Here is a 25,110-nt window from a genome sequence, read left to right on the forward strand (position 1 = left end):
TGTTGAGAAGGCTGGAATGCAGTGGCACAATAACTCACTGCAGTCTTGAGCTCCTGGGCTCAAGCAATCCTCCTGCCTCAGCCTCCTGAGAAGCTGGGACTACAGGCTTGTGTGCCACCATCCCCAGCTATTTTTTTTTTTTTTTAAGAGATCAGGTCTTGCTATGTTGCCCAGGCTAGTCCTGAACTCCTGGCCTCAAGTCATCTTCCTGCCTCAGCCTCTCAAAGCATTGGGATTATAGGCAAGAGCGGCTCTGCCCAGCTGAACTGTATACTTTAAATGGGTGAAGAAGTGTAACTTTAAATGGCTGAAGTATATCTCCATAAAGCTGTTACAAAAAAATTAATTGTGGTGCTAGATACTATGGAAAGTATCCAAAAGATGCTTCCTCACATCTTGGCAATTACGAGTCAAATGGGTGATAGAAGCGTAAGCTGAATGTCATTCCAGGCGGCAAATTCATTTAAATCGACTGTGAAAATGATTACCCCCTTTGCAGCTCAGTCATGGACACTGACTGGCCTATGTACATTTGAGACAGGAAGCTGGGCTCAGGTTTTCTAAGGGTGTCAGGCATGCCTAACATTCCCCTGTGGCAAGTGGCAATCTTCCTTTGCATATCTGCGAAAGTCTAACACAAGGTTTGGGAGTGAAACAAACAGGTGGTTTGATTCAACAAAAGCACTAAAGAAACACTCAGAAAAGGTCTTGCAACTGCAATTTTATTTTCTTTTGTGAAAATAAACAACTGGGAGTTTAAATTGCTCCAAAAACCATAAAAACAAAAAGAAATACACACAGAAGAAGCATGTGAGGTGATGGGGAAGGGAACAGGGTCTCTAGAACTTTGGCAGATTGTGCTGGCACGGACCCAGGTGACAGGAGCCAGACCATGGGGCCGGTCCCGCCTGCCACTCTGGGATTGTGAAGGGATGATCGCCACTGGCAAGGATGGGGAGGAACACAGACTTCTTCGCTGAGGAAGTGGCAGGCACCTTGAGTCCCTTTAAATGCGGGGGTTGGGAGGAAACCATTTCAGAGGACTGCTTTCTCCACTGAAAGCTGGGGCTGGCGAGTTCGGGCCCACTGAGGGAGGGGACGCTGGTGGCAGCAAATCAGGCCAAGATGTCTTCTCACATGGTGACGGCCTCACACTGGGCAGAGGACAGAGGACGAAGAAGAGCCCACGGTATTGAGCAGACGATGAAAACTTGGGCTGGGTAACAGGAAATGTCACAATGGCAGAGCTGAAGATGGAGTCGGGGAAGCTGGGGCAGGCAGCAGGGGCGAGAAGAGACAGGAGACAGAAAGTGCAAGAGAGGTAGAGAGAGAAGTGCCCTCTGCCCAGGTCCATCCACCACAGCACCTACAGGACGAATAGCATGCTACTTTTCAGTTCTCTTTCTTATAAAGATTTTTTTTTGTTGTTTTGTTTTGTTTTTTAAAAAAGCCTTAAGATCAGCTACTGGTTACATCTACAAACTGTAAAGTGCTGTTGTTACCAGCCACTTTACAGAACAGTCCAGAGTGGTCAAATATTGACCAATAAAGTCTCCTTTTTCTTTTTCTTCTGAATCATTACTACTCAATGAGTCACGTGACAGCCTGCAGGGGTCAGGGGGGAGCTTAGTGGGCAGACTTGGTGACCAGGGAAAGAGGCTGGGCCTGTAGCACTGGGAGGGCCTGGTGGGCATGGAGCGTGGCGGGGAAGGACGGGGGAGAGGCCAGCAGAGCTGTGGGCATGGACCCAAGGGGGAGGGGCCGGGACAGGAGGGGAGGCTGGCTGCCCATCTGCCCAGAGGAGGAGGCTGCAGCCTTAGCCGACAGGAAGGCGGCAGAGTGGAGAGCCAGCTGGGCCCGGGTTTCTGGTTTGGTGGTGAGGGAGAGGGGCTGGGCTTGCTCCGAATGGGTGGCAGCAGGGGCAGCTGGTGAGGCCAAAGCTGCAGAGGGAGTGGCCGGGGAGTCCAGCATGCTCCCGTGGGAGGAGGCAGGGCTGTCACAGGGCTTCTCGGGAGGCAGGTACTGAACACATGGCTTCTTGCTCTTGGAGGCCAGGGCACCTAGGGGGAAAATACAAGAAAGAGTGAGCAGCTATAGCTCTGTGAGAGGCGGAGGCTGAGGAACAGCCCTGGCGATACATGTGCTTTGGAGACATAGGGATGATTTTGGCGAGGACCTGACATTACTTCCAAGGCTTTCAAGACTAGGAAACTGCATTCACAAATACCCAGAGCACAGAGAAGAGGCAATGCCCAAACTGATGAAGATCCACCCAGCATCAGATCGGAGAGAAGACGGCTCAGTGTCTCACAGGACCACCCTCCTTTCCTAAAGCTGGTAACTTTTGGGATGAATCTCCAGTTTGCTTTGAAATCTTTGGTTTATGGTATTAATGCAGTCAGAGAGAGTGCATGCCTGCTGAACAGCGTGCCAGACAGCGGGTTCTGTAGCATGCACGGGTTCCACTCATGTGCGCTCCTATGTATAATGGAAGGAAGGAAGGAAAGGAGGAGGGGAGGCAAGGAAATAGGGAGGGAGGGAAGGAGAAAGGGAGGGCGGAAGGAGAAAGCGAGGGAAGAAGAAAGGGAGGGAGGGGGAAAGGGAGGGAAGGAGGGGGAAAGGGAGGGAAAGAGAAAGAGAGGGAGGGAGAAAGGGAGGGAGGGGAAAGGGAGGGAGGGAGAAAGGGAGGAAGGGAGGGAGAAAAGGAGGGAGGGAGGGGGAAAGGGAGGGAAGGAGAATGGGAGGGAAGGAGAAAGGGAGGAAGGGAGGGAGAAAAGGAGGGAGGGAGGGGGAAAGGGAGGGAAGGAGAATGGGAGGGAAGGAGAAAGGGAGGAAGGGAGAAAGCGAGGGAGGGAGAAAAGGAGGGGGGGAAGGGAGGGAAGGCGAAAGGGAGGGAGGGAGAAAGGGAGGGAGGGAGGAAGGAAGGAGAGAGGTTGAAAGCACTTTACATCGTGCAAGCAGCGATACACTTGTCCTGGAGTGAGCATGAGATGGGGGCGTGACCTAAATATTAATAATAATCGTCACAGTGTGAGCATCTTTCTGTGCTAGGCATGATTCTGGTAATATAGAGATTTTATACACGGTTTTGACACAAAGTGCCTCCTAAACCCAAGCAAACTAATTTTTTCTGGTGTTCAACCAAAGAAACATCCAAGGAAACCCGGGCTCCCCTGGATCCACTGACAGGTGGGATGTCAGGGGCTCATGTGCTGCCTTCCTAAGGGTGTTTCAAAGACAATTTCAACCTCATTCCATTAACCCTCAGGTAGGATGATTCACTTTTCAGTGGAATTAGATTGTCTAGGCTTTGAAGTGACAAAGTCCTGGGATCAAATCCTACCACCACCACTGAAGCAGAGTGCCTGGGAAAATGCCTTCACATCTCAGAGCCTCTTAAGTGGCCACCTCAAGAAAGGGGTAATAATACCCGCCCGCGAATACCGAGGCAGAAGCCCTGACCCATCAGGGAGCTAGAGACAGCCTGGGCAGGTGTGGCTGTGATGGAAGGAAAAGCAGGAGAAGAGGCCAGTGCCCCCAGACGCACCCTCTGCCTCCTGGACTTGCTGCTGTGACTGTGTCTGGGACAGCTGCTTTTCTCTCTTCCTCTTCTTTTTCTTACCCTGGAAAATACAGCCAAAGGAAGAGGTAAGCTGGGAGAGAAGAATGCTGGCTTCTCAGGGGCTCCCAGATCAGAGAGAAGACAGGACGTTGCCCTTTACTGCTCTTGATCCCTCAGGGAGAGTGTGGAGAGATAATTCAGATCACAGCCGTGGGAGCTGGTGAGGAGGCAGAGGGAGCCCTTCCTCCCCTACAAATGCGTTTCCTCTCCAGGTCGGGTGTCCAGGCCTTCTTGGAAGGCCTCCTCCCTCCACTGCCCTTCAGACTCTGTTTTTCTGTTTCTCTCCCTAGAACAGTGCTTCTAGATCTTTTCTGAGGGGTCCCAGGTCCCTTTGAAAGTTTGATGCAACTGTGGGTCCTCTTACCAGAAAAAAAGCAAAGAAGAACACGCATGCAAAAATTGGCTTGGTTTCCGGGAGCTTAGAGACACGCCCCCTGAGGCTCACACACTGGTCTTTGAGCCCTGGGTTAGGAGTGGCTGGAGACAACTCTTCCTACCACAGCTAACCCCGTGCCCTGTGTTATGAAATCGAGGGCAGAGTCCAGTTCAAAGGGAAATGCATAAACTGAAGTCCGTCCTCAGGACTTGTTGACCTCCTGAGAATTAAAACACCTTCCTTATTTCTAGAGAAGTATGGGCTTCTCCCTGATCTTAAGAGTCCTCTATAAATGCAGTCGCTGGCCGGGCGCGGTGGCTCACGCCTGTCATCCCAGCACTTTGGGAGGTCGAGGTGGGCGGATCACGAGGTCAGGAGCTCGAGACCATCCTGGTTAACACGGTGAAACCCCGTCTCTACTAAAAATACAAAAAATTAGCCAGGTGTGGTGGCAGGTGCCTGCAGTCCCAGCTACTCGGGAGGCTGAGACAGGAGAATGGTGTGAACCCGGGAGGCGGAGCTTGCAGTGAGCCGAGATCGCGCCACTGCATGTACTCCAGCCTGGGTGACAGAGTGAGCCTCTGTCTCAAAAAATAAAATAAAATAAATAAAAATAAATGCAGTTGCTTTCCTTCACCCTTCCTCCTCTTGCAGAGGCTGTTCCTGGGGTCTGAGCGTCCTCTGCCCAGAGTGTGCACTTACATAGTTGTCCCGGGCTGACCAGGTTGGGTAGAGCTGCGAGTGAAGCTGCCGCTCCTTCCGGGCCAGCTCGTAGTACTTGGCCTGTTCTTCTCGAGACAGGTTGTGCCACTGGGGGAGAGAGGGTCAGAGACCACACGGAGCCATCAATGCAGGGACGCTGCCTCCATGGCCTGGAGGGAGAGGGCAGGTCTTACCTTTCTTCCAAGGATCTGGTTAATGGCTGCACTTTCCTTCAGGGTGCACTCAGCCACCACCTTGGCCCTCATCTCCTTCATATACAACATGAAGGCATTCAGAGGCTTCTTCACGTGGGGCTTCTTTTCTTCCTCCTTTTTCACGGTGACTGGTGATTTCCTGGGAAGGCACGTGGTTGTAGGTTAGCATGTCAGGTGTCACACAACTCATCAATCCCCGCCTGTCACTGAAACACCGCTGATTGTCTCTGGGGAGGGGCGCGGGCTGCCTGGATGCTAATTCAAGTGGCCCCATGGCTGCACTCAACACCTGAGTACCTTCCTCCCGTAGTTTCCCACCTTTGAACGATCTCCAAGCCAGATTCTTTGAAAATCTACTCTCTAATTTCCTGACAGAGGAACAGAGCATGGTGGGGTTGCTGAGATGAGCTCTCACTGGAGCTGGCAGGTGCTGGCGGCGGTGACAGGACACAGTGTGGGGCACTCTGGGCAGAACCAAGTTGGGAGGGGGTTCTCCTGGGATCTCCAGGGAGCACTGACTTTGGCTTCCTGCCATCTTTATGGCACACGGGCAAGGTAAGGACCCTGGTGCTCATCTCAGCTCGGCCACCAGCCCACCACAAGTCCTTAAGAAAACACTGTCTCCTTTCTGGGCCTCACCTTTTCATATATCTTACGGTGGGGTGTTAAAAGCTTTCTCAGGTTCTCTTTCAGCCTCTGAGACCTGACAGTAAAACTTTCCTTAATAAGAGAGAAGATGCACCATGTCCCTGAAAGGACAGGGACCCAGAAGGTCAGAGGGAGTAAGTCAGTAAGTCCCGAGGGAGAGGGAGGGCCTGGCTGGGGAGGCTGTGATGCCTGCTGAGTGACACCAAGAGAGAATAGTACATGACATTTGCTGCTCAGAGTGTGGCCACCCCTCTCCACAGCCTGCACCCTCCCACCTGCAATCCAGGCTGCCGCTTACTTACACGCTCACTGCAGGGCTCAGGCTGGGGGGTGCCGGTTCCTGCTTGACGATGGGGGAGACGATGGCAGGATGGGGGATCCCTGAGGTGGGCAGGCCAGGGTGGGCGGGAGCCACCATGTGAGGAGAGAACCGACTGGAGACCAGGCTGTGCACCGGATAGAAACAAATGACAACAGAGGGGTTCAGGCTGGATACCTGCCACCCAGCAGAGGACACGGTGGCTCTCTGCCTTGAGGGCACAGGCATGTCCGTGGGGCAGAGTCTCAGGACTAGAAGGCTATTTGTCGTCTTCTAGAAAACCAGGTTTGGGAGATGCTTAATGCCTCTTCCTTCTCCCCACCAACACCCAGGCTGCCCATCTGGTGCTGGAAGCAGGTGGGATGAAACACACAAAAGGGGAGGAGGGTCAGAGGCCCGGGCATACTGGGGAAAAGAAGGGCTTAGGCTGTGGGCAGCTTTCCTCTGTCCTCAGAGGTTCCACTGTCAGGTAGAGCTGGTCCCTGAGATAGAAATCCCCTTTCACCGTCTCCTCTCCTGACATCATTTCAGGAAAAATTCATCTTCTCCCAGTCCCTAGCTTCAGTGTGATATACAGACAGTCCGTGACTTGGAATATTTTGACTTTACGATGGTGCAAAAACGATATTAATTCAGTACTCTCCTTGACCTAGATGGGGTTATGTCTGGATAAAACCATCATATGTTGCAAATATTCTAAGGTGAAAGTTGTGTTTTCAATGTACAATGGTTTTATCAGGACGTGGCTCCATCCTAAGTCGGGGAGCATCTGTCCTCAAAATGCTTCAGTGCCAGAGCCCATGGCAGGAGGCAGAGTGCTAGGGCTTTGCAATCCTTCTGTTGGAGAGATGGGGACAGTGATCCTGTGGTCTCCATTCTGACCTGGGGGTGGGGAGTGCGGGGCGCGAGAAGGTGCTTGATCAAAGAGAGGTGGGGGGAAGGGTGAGCCCTGTGCCTGCTCATTAACTGGCAAGAAAAAGCTGTTTCGTGGTCAGAAATGGCGTGGCTGCTAAGACAAACATGTGGACAGCCCCAGCCCCGGAACTCACCTGGACATCGAGGCGTTCATGGCGAGGGCGGGGTAAGGGTGCCGGAAGCCACCGGGAGGAAGGGAGTACATGGGCTGGCCTTGCCTGTGAGGGTGAGGAAATCTGGTCAGCATATTGGGAAAGCTCAGGGCAGAGGAAGAGAGGCACTTGGGAAGAAGGGATGAGAAATATGGGAAGGAAGTGGGAAGGTAGAGCTGGGAGCACGCTGCCTGGGCGGGAGCAGGGAGGCCTAGTCCTGGGCTTGCCTCTGAGGGGGCTCCACTGTGCAGGGCGCGCAGGGCACAGAGGCAGAGCTCAGCGCAAGGAGGGAGCAGGGGGGAGAGGCTGTGGGTTCCTTACTGTGGGACGAGCCAGCCGAGGGGGTGGGGGATTTGTCCGACAGCTCCGGGAGAGAGTGGGTAATACGGTGACAGCTCGGATGGGTGAGGGGGCCGGGGGATTCCTGCTTCCAAAGAGAGATATGTCAGACTGTTCCCTCGCCCTGCCAGAGCACCTTAACGAACATCAAATGGGAGCATCCTGCCCTATGTCCCTGGTGCTCTGGAGCCTAGCAGGTGCTTGTGTCATCGTCCTTGCCCTCTGTCAACTCCCTAGCAGCTCTCACCAGTCAGTCAAGGACATATTCAGGGGAGGCAGGACTAATGCACCCCCTCTCTAGCTGCACGGATTCTATCTCTGTGAAGAGTATCTTCCAGCTGGCTGTAATACAGAAGCCAGCGTCCTGGAAGAGAGGGACAGGACCCACAAGACCAATGACAAGAGTCACTGGTGAACCAAGTCTCTAGAAAGCCCGCCTCATTCATGGAGAAATAAACTTTGGATTCCTCCTCCACATGTGTCTCCCTCATTATCTGTAACTTGTAGTGACTGTTATTTCTCCAAAGAGGGGCTCCAAAAATGCTTTGCCTTCCCCTGGCAACTCTGTGTGAACGCTATAAAGACAGTGGCTCCCTGGAATGGACAGGTCTGCTGGGCAAGTTAAAAAAAAAAAAAGAAAAAAAAGCCAGCTCAGGTTGGGCATGGTGGCACACACTGGTAATCCCGGCACTTAGGTGAGTTGATTGCTTGAGTCCAGGAGTTTGAGACCAGCCTGGGCAACATGGCAAAAACCCATCTCTACTAAAAATACAAAAATTAGCTGGGCAAGGGCATGGTGGCATGCGCCTGTGGTCCCAGCAACTCGGGAGGCTGAGGGAGGAGGACTGCTTGAGCCCGGGAGGTCAAGGCTGCAGTGAGCTGAGCTCACACTACTGCACTCCAGCTTGGGCGACACAGCAAGACTGTCTTAAATAAATAAATAAATAAAAGCCAGTTTGGCCTCACTGCTTTACGGTTGCACTTCTGTGTCTGCTTAGACTGATGAATCTATTTAAAAATGTTCAGTTTAGGTCAAACGTGTCTTGGTGTAGGGAAGCACGGCCCACAGCTGGGCTAGACTTGGGCAGAGCCACCCCACACATTGCCTATGGAGCCAGGCCCTGTACTTTACTGCATTTAATTCCTGTGGGCCTTATCATGACCCTATGGTGGAGAAGGTACAGGGGAGGCACAGATGAAAAAAAAAAAAACGACAAGGCTAAAGTTAGCAGACAAGGTCCAAAGACTCCTGAGACAAAGAGCCATGATTTGAACCCAGGTCAGCCTGATTCAAGGGCTGTTATGTTCCCACAAAAGAGAAGCCCGCCCACCCTGCAGCAGCACTGCCTGAGTGGCAGACGACTTACCTGTCTTTGGATCGATCTCTGGGGAGAGGTGGGTGGGAGGGGAGCCGGGGGAGAAGTGGTCATTGCTGTAGGTGATGAGGGGAGTCAGCGGATGCATGTGATGCGGGTGCTGAACGACAGGAACTTTATTAGACTGAAAGAGAGAAAAAAGACCAGGAATAGTTGCCAAGGAGATGGAGAGTACGACCAGCTGTTATTTATGGAATCAAGTAAGTGCCAGGTATTTTCCAGGCAACATCCCATTCAGTCCTCAAAACAGTCCCTGAAAGATGACAGCAGTGGACACAGCAGAGCAGCAGGACTTGAGAAGGGATCACACCCACCCTCCAGCTTCTCCCTCAAGACAACCCTCCATTGCTCCCCTCACGTGCACTGTGTGTGGGAAACAATACAGGCTTCTGGGGAATGATCTGCGCTGTGTCATCTCAAACACTACAGGCTGCTAAGGGATGATCTGCGCTGTGTCATCTCATTCAATCTAAAAAGGTTTTTTTTTTTTTTTGAGATGGAGTCTTGCTCTGTCACCCAGGCTGGAGTGCAGTAGCATGATCTCGGCTCACTGCAGCCTCTGCCTCCCGGATTCCAGCAATTCTCCTGTCTCAGCCTCTGGAGTAGCTGGGATTACAGGCGTCTGCCATCACGCCTGGCTAATTTTTTTGTATTTTTAGTACAGACAGGGTTTCACCATGTGGGCCAGGCTGGTCTTGAACTCCTGACCTCAGGTGATCCACCTGCCTCAGCCTCCCAAGGTGCTGGGATTACAGGTGTGAACCACTGCGCCCGGCCCTGAAAAGGTTTAACACACATTTTTCAAATAAACTTCATAGAAACAGTCACTCTCAGGTTCAAGTCTGGGACTGGGAACAGGGCAGGGGGAGAGTTGCCCCCATTAGACCTCATACTACCAAGTCTCATATTCAGGCTTTACAGACACAACCCTAAAGCACTTGAAACACTCCTCTCTGTAACACTTTACTCTGCTGACCTCACTACCACATTCTGTGTAAAACACCACCAAATGGAAGGAGCACCATTATTTTATAAAGCTATTGAGAAAGAAAAACGCTGGCACGCCACAGACACATCTTCAGAGATGTTAACATGGGAAAAACCCATGCGTCCTACAATTGGTAAACAGAATTAACTTTTTAATTGTTTAAACCTAATCTGACTTATCCATAAGGCTTTTTATTTTAAAAATATCTACACGTCACTGAACCCTGCATTACAAACACAGCAACAGGCATAATGTCTACTCCTTATAACCTAGAAAAGAAGCTGTGATTACCCCCATTCCAGAGATGAGGGAACAGCCCAGAAAGATTACATGACTTAGCCTGGGACACAGTTAGTAAGTGGCAGAGCTGGGATTCATATCAGCTGTTTATGGTTCTAATAAACAAGAATGTTTTCTCTTGTACAACCTGTCTCTCCCAGAACCTTCTCAAAATGTAAAACTTATCTGTCACAGAGAAAGGACAGAAATTATGTTTTTTGATAATAAGATAAATGAGTTACAAGTGGAGAAGAGATTTCTTTTTAAAAGAGATTTGTGGCTGGGCACGATGACTCATGCCTGTAATCCCAGCATTTTGGGAGGCCAAGGCGGGCGGAACACCTGAAGTCAGGAGTTCGAGACCAGGCTGGCCGACATGGTGAAACCCTGTCTCTACTAAAAATACAAAAATTAGCCGGGCATGGTGGCGTGTGCCTATAGTCCCAGCTACCCAGGAGGCTGAGGCAGGAGAATTGCTGGAGCCCAGGAGGCAGAGGCTGCAGTGAGCCAAGATCGTGCCACTGCACTCCAGCCTGGGTGACAGAGCAAGATTCCATTTAAAAAAAAAAAGAGATTTGTAAAAAAGATGATTTGGAGGTAACCCAAGGGCTACAACTCCAAATGGCTATATTCCTCTTTGAATTTTTCATTTCGTAGATTCCATGAGACCTTTCTTTCCTTTCATGTGGTGCCTATTTGGTACTCATAATGCAAACTCCAATCCATAGATTTCCTGGGTATCCTTGAGCTCACCACAGCCTTGTTCCTTTTCAGTGTGCCAAGCAGAGAGGCGGAGAATTAAACCGTTTATAACCATGACCACCAGGTGGCGCCAGCACACAGCTGGGCCCTGCTGGTGGCTGGTGGGCTCACTGGATGTTGCATAATGAATTTAAAAGGTACTGTCTTCTTACTGTTTTCACCTGTCCAATTACTCGTTTTTGAAGATATCTCCATATACATGAACATACAACACAAAAGTATTAAAAATTATTGTAAGAACAGATTTCCAGGAAGCCAATGCATCTTAATGATAGTTTCTGGAAACAGGTTTGTCTAAAGGGTGACTTTTAGTATTATAAATGCAATAGAATTATTACCAGAGTGAAAATACATAATCACAATTAAAAAATACATAAACTCTGTAATTTAAAAAAAGGCTAAATAGAAGCACACCAAAAATGTAAACAAGTTATATTTGAGTGGTGAAACTATGGGTAACTTTGTCTTTATTGTCTCTCTTTCCATATTTTCCAACTTTACTTTCACCATGATCTACTACTTAAAAAAAATACTATGAATAACACAAACTTTCTAAGAAAGAAACGCAAACTATATCATAATTGTATCACAAAGCATTTAGACAACATAACTGCACCATCCTAACCCTGTCGCTATGGTCATTTTGGCATATCTCCTTTCATTAAGCCTTTCTGGGCATCAGCGTGTGTGTGTGTGTGTGTGTGTGTGTGTGTGTGTGTGTGTGTGTGTGTGTGTGTGTGTGTGTGTGTGTTTGAGACAGGGTCTCGCTCTGTTGCCCAGGCTGGAGTGCAGTGGTGCAATCTCGGTTCACTGCAGCCTCTGCCTCCCAGGCTCAAGCAATCCTCCCACCTCAGCCTCCCAAGTAGCTGGGACTACAGATGTGCAATGCCACACCTCGCTAATATTTTGTAGAGACGCGGTTTCACCATGTTGCCCAGGCTGTTCTCGAACTCCTGGGCTCGAGCAATCCACCCACCTTGGTCTCCTAAAATGCTGGGATTACAGGTGTGAGCCACTGTGCCGGGCTCAGTGGCTCAAAATAAAATTTTATTTTATTTTGAGACAGAGTCTTTCTCTGTCACCCAGGCTGGAGTGCAAGTGGTGTGATCTTGGTTCACTGCAACCTCTGCCTCCTGGGTTCAAGCGATTCTCCTGCCTCAACCTCCCAAGTAGCTGAGACTACAGGCACCCACCACCATGCCCGGCTAATTTTTTTGTATTTTTAGTAGAGATGGGGTTTCACCATGTTGGCCAGGCTGGTTTTGAACTCCTGACATCAGGCGATCCCCCTGCCTCAGCCTCCCAAAGTGCTGGGATTACAGGTGTGAGCCACCACGCCCAGCCTCTGCATCAGTTTTAAATTTACATTTATTTACATCATTTATAGCTGTCTTAAAAACTGGTGATAGTATTAGCAAATCCTGATTGCTCATGTGTTGTATTTGGCCTGGGGAGAAACCAGCAAACAGGACTCAATGGGTAACAGAATTAAGTATTAGGTTGGTGCAAAAGTAATTGTGGTTTTGGCCATACTTTTAATGGCAAAACCACAATTACTTTTGCACCAACCTAATACAAAGTAGGGAAATTTTTATTTGAAGATCTATGTATAGTTGTCGAAATGCTGTGTGAGTTCTTACCATTTCCCACTAGGTGGCATCATTGTCCAGAAAATGAACCGGGAGGGAAGGCGGTTAAGTAGATAGTGGCCTCCTAGAAGGAAGGTTCTCCTTGCAGGCTTCTGTCCCAATAAAAGTTCCTGCTCATTGCTCTCCTCAGCTGCCCCCAGGGGGCAGGATGTTCACAGCATATACCCAAACCGAGGACTAGGAATGTAGGGAACCACCGCACACCCCTCTGTGGATAACCCCAACAGGGACAAAACACACAAGCGTGGGCATGGGTGTGCATGGCCAGGAAGCTGAATCCAGATGCATCCAAAGAGCCCCTGAGAGCCACCTCCGACCTAAATCCTTCAGGCAAGCGCTGCAAGCCAGCTCTTTCTAGCTCAGGTGTTTCCCGTCTATTTCAGTCTGTTTCTAGAGTTGGTACAAGACAAAGGTCTTTAAACTCTGGTCTCCCTAGGAAGCCATGTGTCCTCTCTCACATGCTTTTTTTTTTTTTTTTTTTGAGACGGAGTCTTGCTCTGTCACCAGGCTGGAGTGCAGTCTCGACTCACTGCAACCTCTGCCTCCCAGGTTCAAGCAATTCTCTGGCCTCAGCCTCCCGAGTAGCTGGGACTACATGCACCCGCCACCATGCCCAGCTAATTTTTGTATTTTTAGTAGAGATGGGGTTTCACCATGTTGGCCAGGATGGTCTCGATCTCTCGACCTCGTGATCTGCCCACCTCAACCTCCCAAAGTGCTGGGATACAGGCGTGAGCCACCGTGCCCAGCCTGCACTTTTTTTTTTTTTTTGAGATGGAGTCTCACTCTGTCACCCAGGCTGGAGTGCAGTGGCGTGATCTCGGTAAAAATATAAAAATTAGCCAGGCATGGTGGCACATGCCTATAATCCCAGCTACTCGGGAGGCTGAGGCAGGAGAATCGCTTGAACCTGGGAGGTGGAGGTTGCAGTGAGCCGAGATCGCACCACTGCACTCCATCCTGAGCGACAGAGGGAGACTCTGTCTCAAACAAAAATAAAATAAAATAAAAAATATTAGATAAATAAGTTTATTAAAATATTTTAATACAATGTTAAAATGCTAAGAAGAAAAACTAAGGGAAAGTAGAAAAGAAATATAGAGGGGGTGAGCAGGTTAAACAGGATGTTTCCCAGGATGACCAGGGAAGGTGTCAATGAGAAAATGACTTTCTTTTGGAGACACAGTCTCACTGCGTCCCCCAGGCTGGAGTGTAGTGGTGTGATCTCAGCTCACTGCAGCTACTGCCTCCTGGGCTCACGGGATCTTCCCACCATGCCGGGCTAACTTTTGTATTTTTTGTAGAGATGGGGGTTTGCCATGTTACCCAGGCTGGTCTTGAGCTCCTGGACTAAGCAATCTGCCTGTCTGGGCCCCACAAAATGCTGGGATTACAGGTGTGAGGCACTACGCCTGGCCTGAGAGCATGACTTTCACATTTTGAAAGAAGTGGGGAGCTGGACACATTGATTGTGGGGAAGGACATTTTGGCCAAAGAAACACTAGTGTAGTATGCCCAGCATAGCACGTGTGAGGACCCACAGCAGGCCAGTGGGCTGCAGCAGAGAGGAGAATGAGGGTCTGTACGGATGGGTCAACAAATACTTTCTGAGCTCCTGAAAGTGGTGTGCTGCAGGCTACGAAAAATGTGAAGGTAAGTCAAGAGTCTCTGCAGGGCAATAGGAGAGAGAAAAGACTCTGGGACCTGGAATGTGCTTTCAGGTCCTTCTGAGCAATGGTATGTTTCTGAGGTCTTTGCAAGTAGGACAGGATTTGTCATTCTTGGGATAAGCCTTTCCTTACCCAAACTCTTCTTTTCCCACTGTTTGCTGGCATTAAGGGTGGCAAAAGACAGCCCTAAGGTTACCTTTATTTTTGTTCCTTTGGCATTTGCCTTTTTTTCTCTTCTGCATGGGTGCTTGAAGGAAAACATTTCTAAACCCTTGCAATTTGAACTGTTTTTAGGATAAGTCTAGGTGAATGTCAATTTTCATTGAGTTTTATAGAATTCAAAGGAGCTCTTTCAATCCATAAATTCAAGTTTTTGTTTTTAGAGCCCACTTTAACTTTCTTAATTGCCTCTTTTCATTCAGTTTGGTCTCTTCTTTAGAAACACTATTTGTAGAATGGTTTTTAATTTTTTTCTCTGTATCTATCAGCGACTTTCTCATCACAGTTACAAATGGCACAAATGTGACTTGCCACAATGTCAACTCCAGTCTATACAAAGACGAATAAGCTGGGAGACATGAGTAAGAATTTCAAAGACGCTGAAGCTCAACAGCAGAAATGAACAGAAGGAACGATGCAGGTGGAAAACCATCACTGCCTGCTAAAACTAGTGGGTGAAAAATTGATGAGAAATAGGGCATTGGCATAGCCTTGGAGCCTCTCCCTACAAAACACTTATTAATTAAAAAGGGAAAAATTGTTACCCTAGGGTGGAAACGTTTGTCAGATACCACCCAATCCAAACAGTTGATGCTAACATCACTAATACCGGGACAAAGGCAGACTGTAGGGCTACCTCCTGAAATGAGGTACCGAGGATGCAGCTTTAGTGCAGTGACATTCTGGCCAAAAATGCACAATCTGAATCTAACCATGGCGAAACATCAGACAAACCAGAACTAAGGGACATTCTACAAAACAGCTGGCCTGTACTTCTCAAAAAATGTGAAGGTCAAGAAAGACAAAGACAGGCTAAGGACCTCTGCTGGATTTGAGGGAACTAAAGAGACATGATGGCTACATGTAATCCATGATGCCAGGTGGAACCCGGGACCAGGAGAAACACATGGGCTATCATGGACATTATTGGGACACGGGCCAAAAGTTCAATCTATATTGTGAGTTAGATAATGATATGAAAAGTTAATGTTACTGGCTGGGTATGATGGCTCAAGCCTATAGTCCCAGCACTTTGGGAGGCCGAGGCAGGTGGATCATTTGAGGTCAGGAGTTTGAGACCAGCCTGGCCAACATGGCGAAATCCCGTGTCAACTAAAAATACAAAAATTAGCTGGGCAGGGTGGTGGGCACCTGTAATCCCAGCTACTCAGGAGTCTGAGGCAGGAGAATCACTTGAACCCAGGAGGCGGAGGCTGCAGTGAGCTGAGATCGTGCCGCTGCACTCCAGCCTGGGTGACAGAATGAGACTCTGTCTCAAAAAAAAAAAAAAAAGTAAATGTTACTTTCTTCATTTTGAGGACTGTACTGATTATTTAAGAGAATGCCTTTGTTCTTAGATAATATAGCTAAAATATTTAAGGGTAAAGGGTCACAATGTTTCCAAGTTACTCTCAAACTTTTCAGAAAAGAAAAAACAGAGAGAGAGAGAGAGAAAGAGAAGCACAAAGCCCAGGGGAAAAATGTGTGAATCTGGATAAAGGTTATATGGGAGTTCCTTGTATTATTCTTGAAACTTTTCTGGGAGTTAAAATAATACCCAAAAGTGGCCAGGCATGGTGGCTCATGCCTGTAATCCCAGCACTTTGGGAGGCTAAGGCAGCCAGATTGGGTGAGCCCAGGAGTTTGAGACCAGCCTGGCGAACATGCCGAAACCCCGTCTCTATAAGAAATACAAAAAATTAGCTGGGCATGATGGTGCACACCTGTGGTTCCAGCTACTTGGGAGGCTGAGGTGGGAGGATCACTTGAGCCCAGGAGGCGGAGGTTGAAGTGAGCCAAGATTGTGCCACTGCACTCCAGCCTGGGTGACAGAGCAAGACCCTGTCTTAAAAAACAAAAAGAGAGAAATAGCTAACTTAAGACATAAAGTCTACAAAAATATTTTTTGAGAAATACAGAAAAGTATAAAGAATGATACCACACCCAAAACCTGCCATGTGGGATTGTTTCTATAGCTTTTAAAATTTGTTCTTTTTTTCTTAAATAAAACATCACAGAAAGTTAAATCCTCTTAAACACTCCACCAGTCTTATGCTCCTCCCCACTTCCCAAAGGCAGCTACCATTGAAATGTTCCCATTCTCCCTTAAAAATACATATGACCAGTAAACTCAGCACTTTGGGAGGCTGAGGCAGAAGGATCACTTGAGCCTGGGAGGTCAAGACCAGCTTGGGCCATATAGTGGAACCCCATCTCTACAACAAATAATAAAAACAGCTGGATGTGGTGGTGCACACCTGTAGTCCTAGCTACTTGGGAGGCTGAGGAGGGAGGAATGCTTGAGTTTGAGGCTGCAGTGAGCTATGATCATGCCACTGCACTACAGCCTAGGTGACAGAGTGAGATCCTGTCTCAACAAAGCACAAAAAACCAAAATCCGGGAGGCTGAGGCAGGAGAATCTCTTGAACCCAGGAGGTGGAGGTTGCAGTGAGCTGAGATCATGTGCCACTGCACTCCTGCTTGGGTGACAAGAGTGAAACTCCGTCCTAAAAACAAAAAAACCCCCACAAAACCAAAACTAAAACCAAAACAAACACATACACACAAAAACAAAACCCCAAAAATATGGATGTTAAAGGTGCTTCCGGTGAGGCTTCAGATGGAAATGGGGAACATGTTATTGGAACTAGTGGAAAGGCGATTCTTGTTACAAAGTGGGAAGAAACATGGCTGAGTTATTTTGTAGTGTTTTGTGAAAGGCAGAACTTGTGAGTGATGAATTTAGATATTCAGCACAAGTTATTTCTAAGCAAAGTGCTGAAGGTGTGGCTTGGTTTCTCCTTACTGCTTGTAGTAAAATGTGAGAAGTAAATTATTGTTAAGCAAAAAGGAACCAGAATTTGAAAATTCAGAAAATTCTCAGCCTAGCCTCATTGCAAAAAAATGAGAAGGTGTGTTCCTGAGAGAACACCAATGGTGTGGCTGGACGATCACATAATGAGACTGGGGCTGTGAAGCATGGATTCAACCAACCACCTCAGCAGAAATACTGCCCTTTTGGATTAAAGCGGACAAAGACAGGACGAAGGGAAAGAAGGCTGTCAGACTTCTACAGAATGGGCTACAGTGATGTGGCTGCAAACATTTGTTATCTTTCAAGAAGAGGGAAGAATGACCCCAAGAGGGGATTCACAAGGTGTGGCTGCTGCCCAGGGCCTCAGGGGCACAGCTCCCAGCTCCCATCCTGGTGGGCTGGAAGGACATAGAATGAATGGTGCCAAAGAGGATTATTCTTGAGCATTAAAATTGAATAGAACTCTGCTAGCAGACTGCCTTTAGACTTAGACTGTAACTCTTTCCTGCCAGTCTCCAGCCTGCCAGCCTACCCTCTTAAATCTTTCTCCCTCTACACATTCACACTCACTCACTCACTCGCTATATATACATACATCACCTTGGTTCTGTTTCCCTGGAGAACCCTAACACAGAACTGTTCTATATATTTTTTATTTTTACTTTTCATACCAAGCTAAGCTGACTAGGAGAACTGTTCTATATCTTGATTGTGGTGAACTCATGTATGACTGTAAAAGTTTGTCAAAACTCACAGAACTATATACTCGTGTGAATTTCACTATATGTAAATTACATCTTAAAAATGGGGAGGTTGGGCATGATGGCTCATGCTTGTAATCCTAGCACTTTTGGAGACTGAGGTAGGAGGATCACTTGAGGCCAGGAGTACAAGGCCAGCCTGAGCAACATAGTGAGACCCTAACTCTAATTTTTTTTAAACGGGGGGAAAGGCGCACACGTATACAAATATATGCACAGGATGCTAACTTTAGCTTAAAAACTGGGGCCGGGCGAGGTGGCTCACACCTGTAATTCTAGCACTTTGGAAGGCCAAGGCGGGCAGATTACCTGAGGTCAGGAGTTCAACACCAGCCTGGCTATCATGGTGAAACCCCGTCTCTACTAAAAAATACAAAAATTAGCTGTGTGTGGTGGCAGGCGCCTGTAATCCCAGCTACTTGGGAGACTGAGGCAGGGAGAATTGCTTGAACCCGGAATGTGAAAGTTGCAGTGAGCTGAGATCGCACCACTGCACTCCAGCCTGGGCGACACAGTGAGACTCTGTCTCGGGGGGAAAAAAAAAACAAAAAACTGGGCTAGGCGTGGTGGCTCGTGCCTGTAATCCCAGCACTTTGTGAGGCTGAGGTGCGCGGATCCCGTGAGGCCAGGAGTGCCAGACCAGCCTAGCCAACATGATGAAACCCCGTCTCTACTAAAAATACAAAAAAATTAGCTGGGCGTGGTGGTGAACACCTGTAATCCCAGGTATTCGGGAGGCTGAGGCAGGAGAATCTCTTGAACCCAGGAGGTGGAGGTTGCAGTGAGCTGAGTTTGTGCCACTGCACTCCAGCCTGGGCAAGAGTGAGACTGTCTCAAAACAAACAAACAACTGGAAACCATCTATGTCTATCTATTTTTAAAATGTCTAAATAAAAGGCAACCAGGAAGAGAGAGGTGGCAAAGTTTCAAAGGTGGTAGATATTTCTGCCTTTGCACTAACCTCATCTAGATTTTTCTTCACACCTTCCTCTATCCCTCAACTCCTTACTCTCTAGGTCCCTTTTCTGATTCTGGATGCTCAGCCTAACAGCTAAAATTTGCATTAAAAAACCCCTGAATATCTGACCATTTTCCAAAAAGCTGGATTAAGTCAGTCTAAAGTTTTGGAGAACTGCAACTGTTTCCAAATTATCTGGATTATTTGTCTCCTGGTCTCTGGGTCTCTGGCCCCATTTGCCTGTAACTCAGCAGAATTTATTAGGCATCTACCTGGACAGGAAGCATTTTGGTCATCAGAGAGCAAGTTATAAGTATACACACACACACACACACACACACACACACACACACACTCCAGACTGAAATACTATTTAACAAAATGTTTGTGGGTTGTGGGATTATAGATCTTTTTCTGTGCTTTCTGGCATTTTCCCAAGAGTTCTACACAGTGCATGCATTACTTTTATGGTTTCAAAAAAAGATTTTTTAAAATTAAAAAACAGTTCTGAATGAAAAAAGGGACTGGATCTTGGGTAAATGTGGGTAGAGAAGGGGTATTAACTTTTTACCAGACCATTCATTCTTCCATTCATTCAACAAATGCTCCCGAGCATTACAACAGGCGCTCAGATGCGATTCCTGTCTTCGTGTTGCTTATATTCTAGAGGGGCATATATGTGTTTTGCGTGGCTGGACACAGTGCTCCTGGGGGACAGTGGAGGGAAGACAGGCACCTGGCATGTGGGGCCATGGTGAGGGGTCTGGATAATAATCTGCAAGTGATGAAATTACACTGATCGGATCTTACAAATAGTTGCTTATACAATGTTACTGTTAGTCTTTAGAGCTTGTTTTGAAGGTGTAAAGTCCAAATTATTAAGCACTTAATTTCATCCCGCACCCTGGCCCAGTTGTGACTTGCTTAGACATACTTCCTTGTTAGGCAGCTTCTACATGACTCACTAAATCTCTGCAAGTATGCAGGCTGTTTCCTTCACTTGCTCTACTCCCAGGGCAAACCTCACCTTAAATATTTTACTCCTGACTCTAAAATACATTTCATAATCTCAAGTATTTTAACAAAAAAGCCGGTGTCCAAACCTCTGTGACCCCCTCCGAAAAACCTTCAAGTTCTGCTCACACGTCTAGCCTGGAGAGCCGCGTGGAGTAAACTGGGATGTCTCTAGGTCCTCCTTCCACTCCGCCTCTGGTTTGTGATTTGCAATTACAACAATGATCCTCGACTCTGGCTGCCCCTTGGAATCTCCTGGGGAGCTTAAAAACTAAGATACCAGCCGCACCCCAGACCAATTAAATCATATCCTTGGGGGATTAGATGCTAAATTCTATAGGCTCATTATCTCTGTTACCTCTGCAATCTGTCCATTTGTTCTGGCACCTAATTCAGGCCCTCATTACCTCTTAGTTTTGCTAATTAAACAGTATTTTCATTGTTCTTTCCCTCTCATTTAATAATAGTAGAGGTAGCGGTAGTGGTGGTGGTGACGCTGGGAGTAGTAAGCTAATAGTTATTGAGGACTTATTTTGTGGTAGAGGCACAATTCTAGATTCATTACAATACACTGGCTCATTTTCGCACAACGACTCTATGAAGTCAGTCTCTTCTAATCCCCATTTAATAGATGAGGAAACCAAGGCAAAGAGAGATGAGGTAATTTGCTTGGAGCTGCATAAATAGAAAGAGGTGGATCTGGGATTGCAACCAAGTGTATTATACAGCCTCCCACTCATATACCCTCCTCCCCGGGTATCTCAGGTTTTGCTCCTGCACATACACACCTCTCGTTGCAATGAGATGCTCTGCCTCAAAAACTGAGAATGATGGTCTTCTCCCCATCTGTTGAATTCCCAGTTAAGATTTTCTCCCATAAATGTTCCTTAAGTTTTTGAGGCCTGTGTCTGCTTTGCTATATTATAATATAGACTATGGTAATATAAAATTTACTAGAAAACTATCCATGTTGCTATCTATAATGCCATGTGTGGCAACGGTTCATGCTTCTCTGCCCTTAGACAAAATAAGGGACCCCTGCTCCACCACAATGCTGAGTTATTATTTGCAGAGCACACATCTGCAATGGCTAGATGTTTGTTTGGCAGTTGGAACTACGGGTGTAGAACTTTCTTGAGAGTTCTACAGCTCTCTTGATGGGATTTTATATATTTTTTCTGTCACAAACATTGAGAGTAATAAGTGATGATGAAGAGTTGATTTACTTGAATAAAAGTCTAGAAAGAAAATGGAAGCTTCAAAAGGACAAACAACTGATTATGTGTATTAATACAGTATCTTGGAGTCAATGAAAAGATTTACAGGAAGCAGAGAGTAGTCAGGCCTTGGCTGTCGGCTGTGTTGCAAAAAAGCAGGAAAATGAGTGGAGTTAGTTATTCGATGGCGACTGGAGCACTAAGCCGGGCTGCAGTGGAGTGGCAGAATAAAGGAGGTGACAGAGGTGTGGGAAGTCAGGCGGTAAACAATAAAAAAGAAACAGGACGGTGCTCACAGGAACAGGAAGGCTGAACACAGGGTTTTTCTTTCATTTCTCAGAGGATTGCTCTGTGCAAAAGGAAGAATGGGAAACTCAGAGTACACTTGTTAGTTTTGTTTTTTTGTTCACGACAGGGTCTCACTCTGTCACCCAGGCTAGAGTGCAGTGGCACAATCATGGCTCACTGCAGCTTCGAACTCCCAGCTCAGCCTCCTGAGTAAATGGGACTATAGGTGTGAATGACTGCATTTGGCTAATTTAAAAAATTTTGGCCAGGCGCAGTGGCTCACGCCTGTAATCCCAGCACTTTGGGAGGCTGAGGAGGGTGGATCACCTGAGGTTGGGAGTTTGAGACCAGTCTGACCAACGTGGAGAAACCCTGTCTCTATTAAAAATACAAAGGTAGCCGGGCATAGTGGCACATGCCTGTAATCCCAGCTACTTGGAAGGCTGAGGCAGGAGAATCGCTTGAACCCAGGAGGCAGAGGTTGTGGTGAGCCAAGATCGCGCCATTGCACTCCAGCCTGAGCAATAAGAGCAAAACTCCGTCTTTTTGTAGAGATCTCACCATGTTGCCCAGACTGGTCTCAAACTCCTGGCCTCAAGCAATCCTCCCTCCTTGGCCTCCCAAAGTGTTGAGATTAAAGGCGTGAGCCACCATACCTGGCCACTATATGTTAGTTTTTTTTTTTTTTTGAGACAGAGTCTTGCTCTGTTGCCCAGGCTGGAGTGCAGTGGTGCAATCTCAGCTCACTGCAACTTCCACCTCCTGGGTTCAAGCAATTCTCCTGCCTCAGCCTCACAAATAGCCGGGATTACAGGCGTGTACCACCACGCCAAATTTTATTTTTTTTTTTGAGATGGAGTTTTGCTCTTGCTGCCCAGGCTGGGGTTCAATGGCACAACCTCGGCTCACTGCAACCTCTGCCTCCCGGGTTCAGGCGATTCTCCTGCCTCAGCCTCCTGAGTAGTTGAGATTACAGGTATGCGCCACCACGCCTGGCTAATTTTGTATTTTTAGTAGAGACAGGATTTCTCCACATTGGTCAGGCTGGTCTCGAACTCTCGACCTGAGGTTATCTGCCCGCCTCAGCTTCCCAAAGTGCTGGGATTACAGGCGTGAGCCACCGCGCCCGGCCTCATGTGTTAGTTTTTAAAGGGAAATAACGTTCTTGAAAAGTAGATGGAGATGCGACAATATGCAGAGAGACACTAAGACAGAGGACCCAGCCATCTCAGGTCTTCAGGAGTGGGCTGGCAGACGGCACAGGAGAGGTAGAGGAAGGCACAGATCTGAAACAGAGATGGCTGCACTGGGGGGAGGTGCAGGGCACGAGCCAGGTCTAGGGTGGGCAGATGTGGTCCAGACATCCTCCACCAGGGCTGACTGGCACCACTAGAGGGCACCCGCGCCTCGTGCTTGGCTATCCCAAGTGGGACTCTGGGCCAAAGCCACTACCCTGGCTTATGCTTGAGATGTGGAGTGCTTGTTCAACGGCAGCTTGTGCCTTGGCGACTGGCTGCAGAACCTGCTGCCTTTCCCGGATGGCTGGTCCCGCCACTCACGGTTCCTTCCACTGTCATCCTTGCCTGACTCCCTGGTGATGGCTGTGACAATCACCTGAGAGCTGCATGTGGCATCCCACTGTAGATCCCGCTGTAAACTCCCAAGGGCTCCACAGGAGCGGGTCTCCTGATTACTGGAAATCATACAGGCTCCCTGCACCCTTATTTATTTAGCTTTCTGCACATATCTTCTTTCTCTTCTGCTAGACTCTAAGCTTTTAATGAATAAGAATTATCAGTTTTTTTTTTGAGACAGAGTCTCACTCTGTCACCCAGGTTGGAGTGCAGTGGCGCGATCTCGGCTCACTATCAGCTCCGCCTCCGGGGTTCACACCATTCTCCTGCCTCAGCCTCCCTAGTAGCTGGGACTACAGGCGCCCGCCACCACGCCTGGCTAATTTTTTGTATTTTTAGTAGAGACGGTGTTTCACCGTGTTAGCCAGGATGGTCTCGATCTCCTGACCTCGTGATCCGCCCACCTCGGCCTCCCAAAGTGCTGGGATTACAGGCGTGAGCCACTGCGCCCGGCTCTCAGTATCTCTTAAAATGTCCTATGAGATGAAGTAATGTCTGGGATTCACTTTAAATCCCTATGTAGCAGGAGGGAAATTCTGGGTGAAGGGAACATGGGGATTCATTATGTAATTCTCCCTACTTTGATACGTCTTTAAAATTTTCTGTAATTAAACTTTAATAAACATCATAGAAGCCCAACGCCTAATACCTAGTACAGGGCAGTAACAGTGAAGTCCTATGTCTGCTCGTCTGTAAAATGCATAGGTCATGCAGGATGAGGGTCCCTTCTAACCGCATTCCCTGATTCTGAGGCTCACTGTACAGTCGGCGAGCACCAGTTAGCTTGTGGGGTGAGTGCATCTTAAGGCAAGTGTTGACCCAAGCACCCAGGAAAAGCCCAGGAAAGTAGGATATCTGGTTCTGTTCCAGGAGCATCTCTTATCAGCTTTGGGTTTCAGTCCTTTGCATGTCCTGAGGAGGCCAGAGGAACTGCTTGGATCCACTGCTCCTGTCTCCCAGGATTGTCCAGACCCTCCTTTCCAGCTGGTATTGCCACAGGGCCTGGCAGAAGAGGCTCGGCTGCCCTGAGGAGCATTTGTTTGCATATGTCCTATTGAATTCTTTCCTATAATATCCTGTACAGAAGAGCCTCTTCAGCCGGGCGCGGTGGCTCACGCCTGTAATCTCAGCACTTTGGGAGGCCGAGGCTGGTGGATCATGAGGTCAGGAGATCGAGACCATCCTGGCTAACACAGTGGAACACCATCTCTACTAAAAATACAAAAAATTAGCCAGGCGTGGTGGCACATGCCTGTAGTCCCAGCTACTTGGAAGGCTGAGGCAGGAGAATCGCTTGAACCTGGGAGGCAGAGGTTGCAGTGAGCCAAGATTGTGCCACTGCACTCCAGCCTGGGCAACAGAGCGAGACTCCGTCTCAAAAAACAAACAAAAACAAAAACAAAAACAAAAACAGAAGAGCCTCTTCAACTATTGCCTGGCAGCTATGAGGGAGAAGAGGGGGCAATTCTGGGTAAGCCTCAACAGGACAGAGAAGCCACCCTTGCCCATGTGAAGTGGGCAGCAGGTTCAGATGGCAGCCGGGAAGGATCGCAGGCAGGCTTCCGTGATGAACCAGGGTGAGCAGCCAGGGCCGTGGGGGTTGGGGGACGGCTATTCCAATTACAAAACATCTGAGGCGGTGTGGTGTGTGTGTTGAGGTCACAACCCAATTGTTTAGCCCCAAGCACTCAGCTCTTCCTCACTGTACTCACACATTTGAGGAAACACTGTTGGACCCCATCTGCTTCAGCACGATGGCAGAAGGCAGTGGCATGGGATGAGGCCACTAATAGTGGCCCTTCGGTGCTTTAAGGTGAAACAGACTTACCAAGTGTGCTGGAGATGGTGACCTCGTGTCCTTGACTGTGGCGCTGGAGGGGACATCGAGGAGGGGCCATTTCATCTGCAGGTACTGCACAGGGAACAGAAAAGAAAAAGCTGTTGGTGAGATGAGGCCTCACAAGTACTCAAAGTTTGCTGGGCTCTGCTGTTAGGGCACCGGGGCAGGCCATTGGGGTGGCCTGCATTTTCATGCCACATGCCCTGTACTGGGTCAATTTCCAAACGATTATAACAGGAGCGAGCATATATTTACAATCACTACCAGCCTCACCACGCCCTCTGTCATTTTGGGGTGGGGGGGACACGAATGACAACTAAGCTGAACTTTAAGTGGTGGAGAGAACCGATC

At 48.3% G+C, this 25,110-nt stretch overlaps 1 protein-coding gene across 1 annotated transcript in view; it reads right to left on the bottom strand.

Moving 5' to 3' along the window:
• Positions 1–701: 701 nt before the first annotated feature.
• The window catches only part of TCF7L1 (transcription factor 7 like 1), a 174,159-nt gene continuing 149,750 nt past the window's right edge, over positions 702–25,110 (bottom strand). Inside the window, exons 4-12 of the mRNA XM_004029543.4 lie at positions 24,748–24,831; positions 8,656–8,788; positions 7,271–7,373; positions 6,932–7,015; positions 5,866–6,009; positions 4,895–5,054; positions 4,701–4,808; positions 3,548–3,623; positions 702–2,060 (exon numbers count right to left, since the gene is read on the bottom strand). Of these exons, the coding sequence (XP_004029592.4) occupies positions 1,627–2,060; positions 3,548–3,623; positions 4,701–4,808; positions 4,895–5,054; positions 5,866–6,009; positions 6,932–7,015; positions 7,271–7,373; positions 8,656–8,788; positions 24,748–24,831 (1,326 nt within the window). The 3' untranslated portion in view covers positions 702–1,626. The remainder of the gene's footprint in view (positions 2,061–3,547; positions 3,624–4,700; positions 4,809–4,894; positions 5,055–5,865; positions 6,010–6,931; positions 7,016–7,270; positions 7,374–8,655; positions 8,789–24,747; positions 24,832–25,110) is intronic.

Source organism: Gorilla gorilla, chromosome 12, assembly GCF_029281585.2.
Source record: "Gorilla gorilla gorilla isolate KB3781 chromosome 12, NHGRI_mGorGor1-v2.1_pri, whole genome shotgun sequence".
In the NCBI taxonomy this organism is placed as follows: domain Eukaryota; kingdom Metazoa; phylum Chordata; class Mammalia; order Primates; family Hominidae; genus Gorilla; species Gorilla gorilla.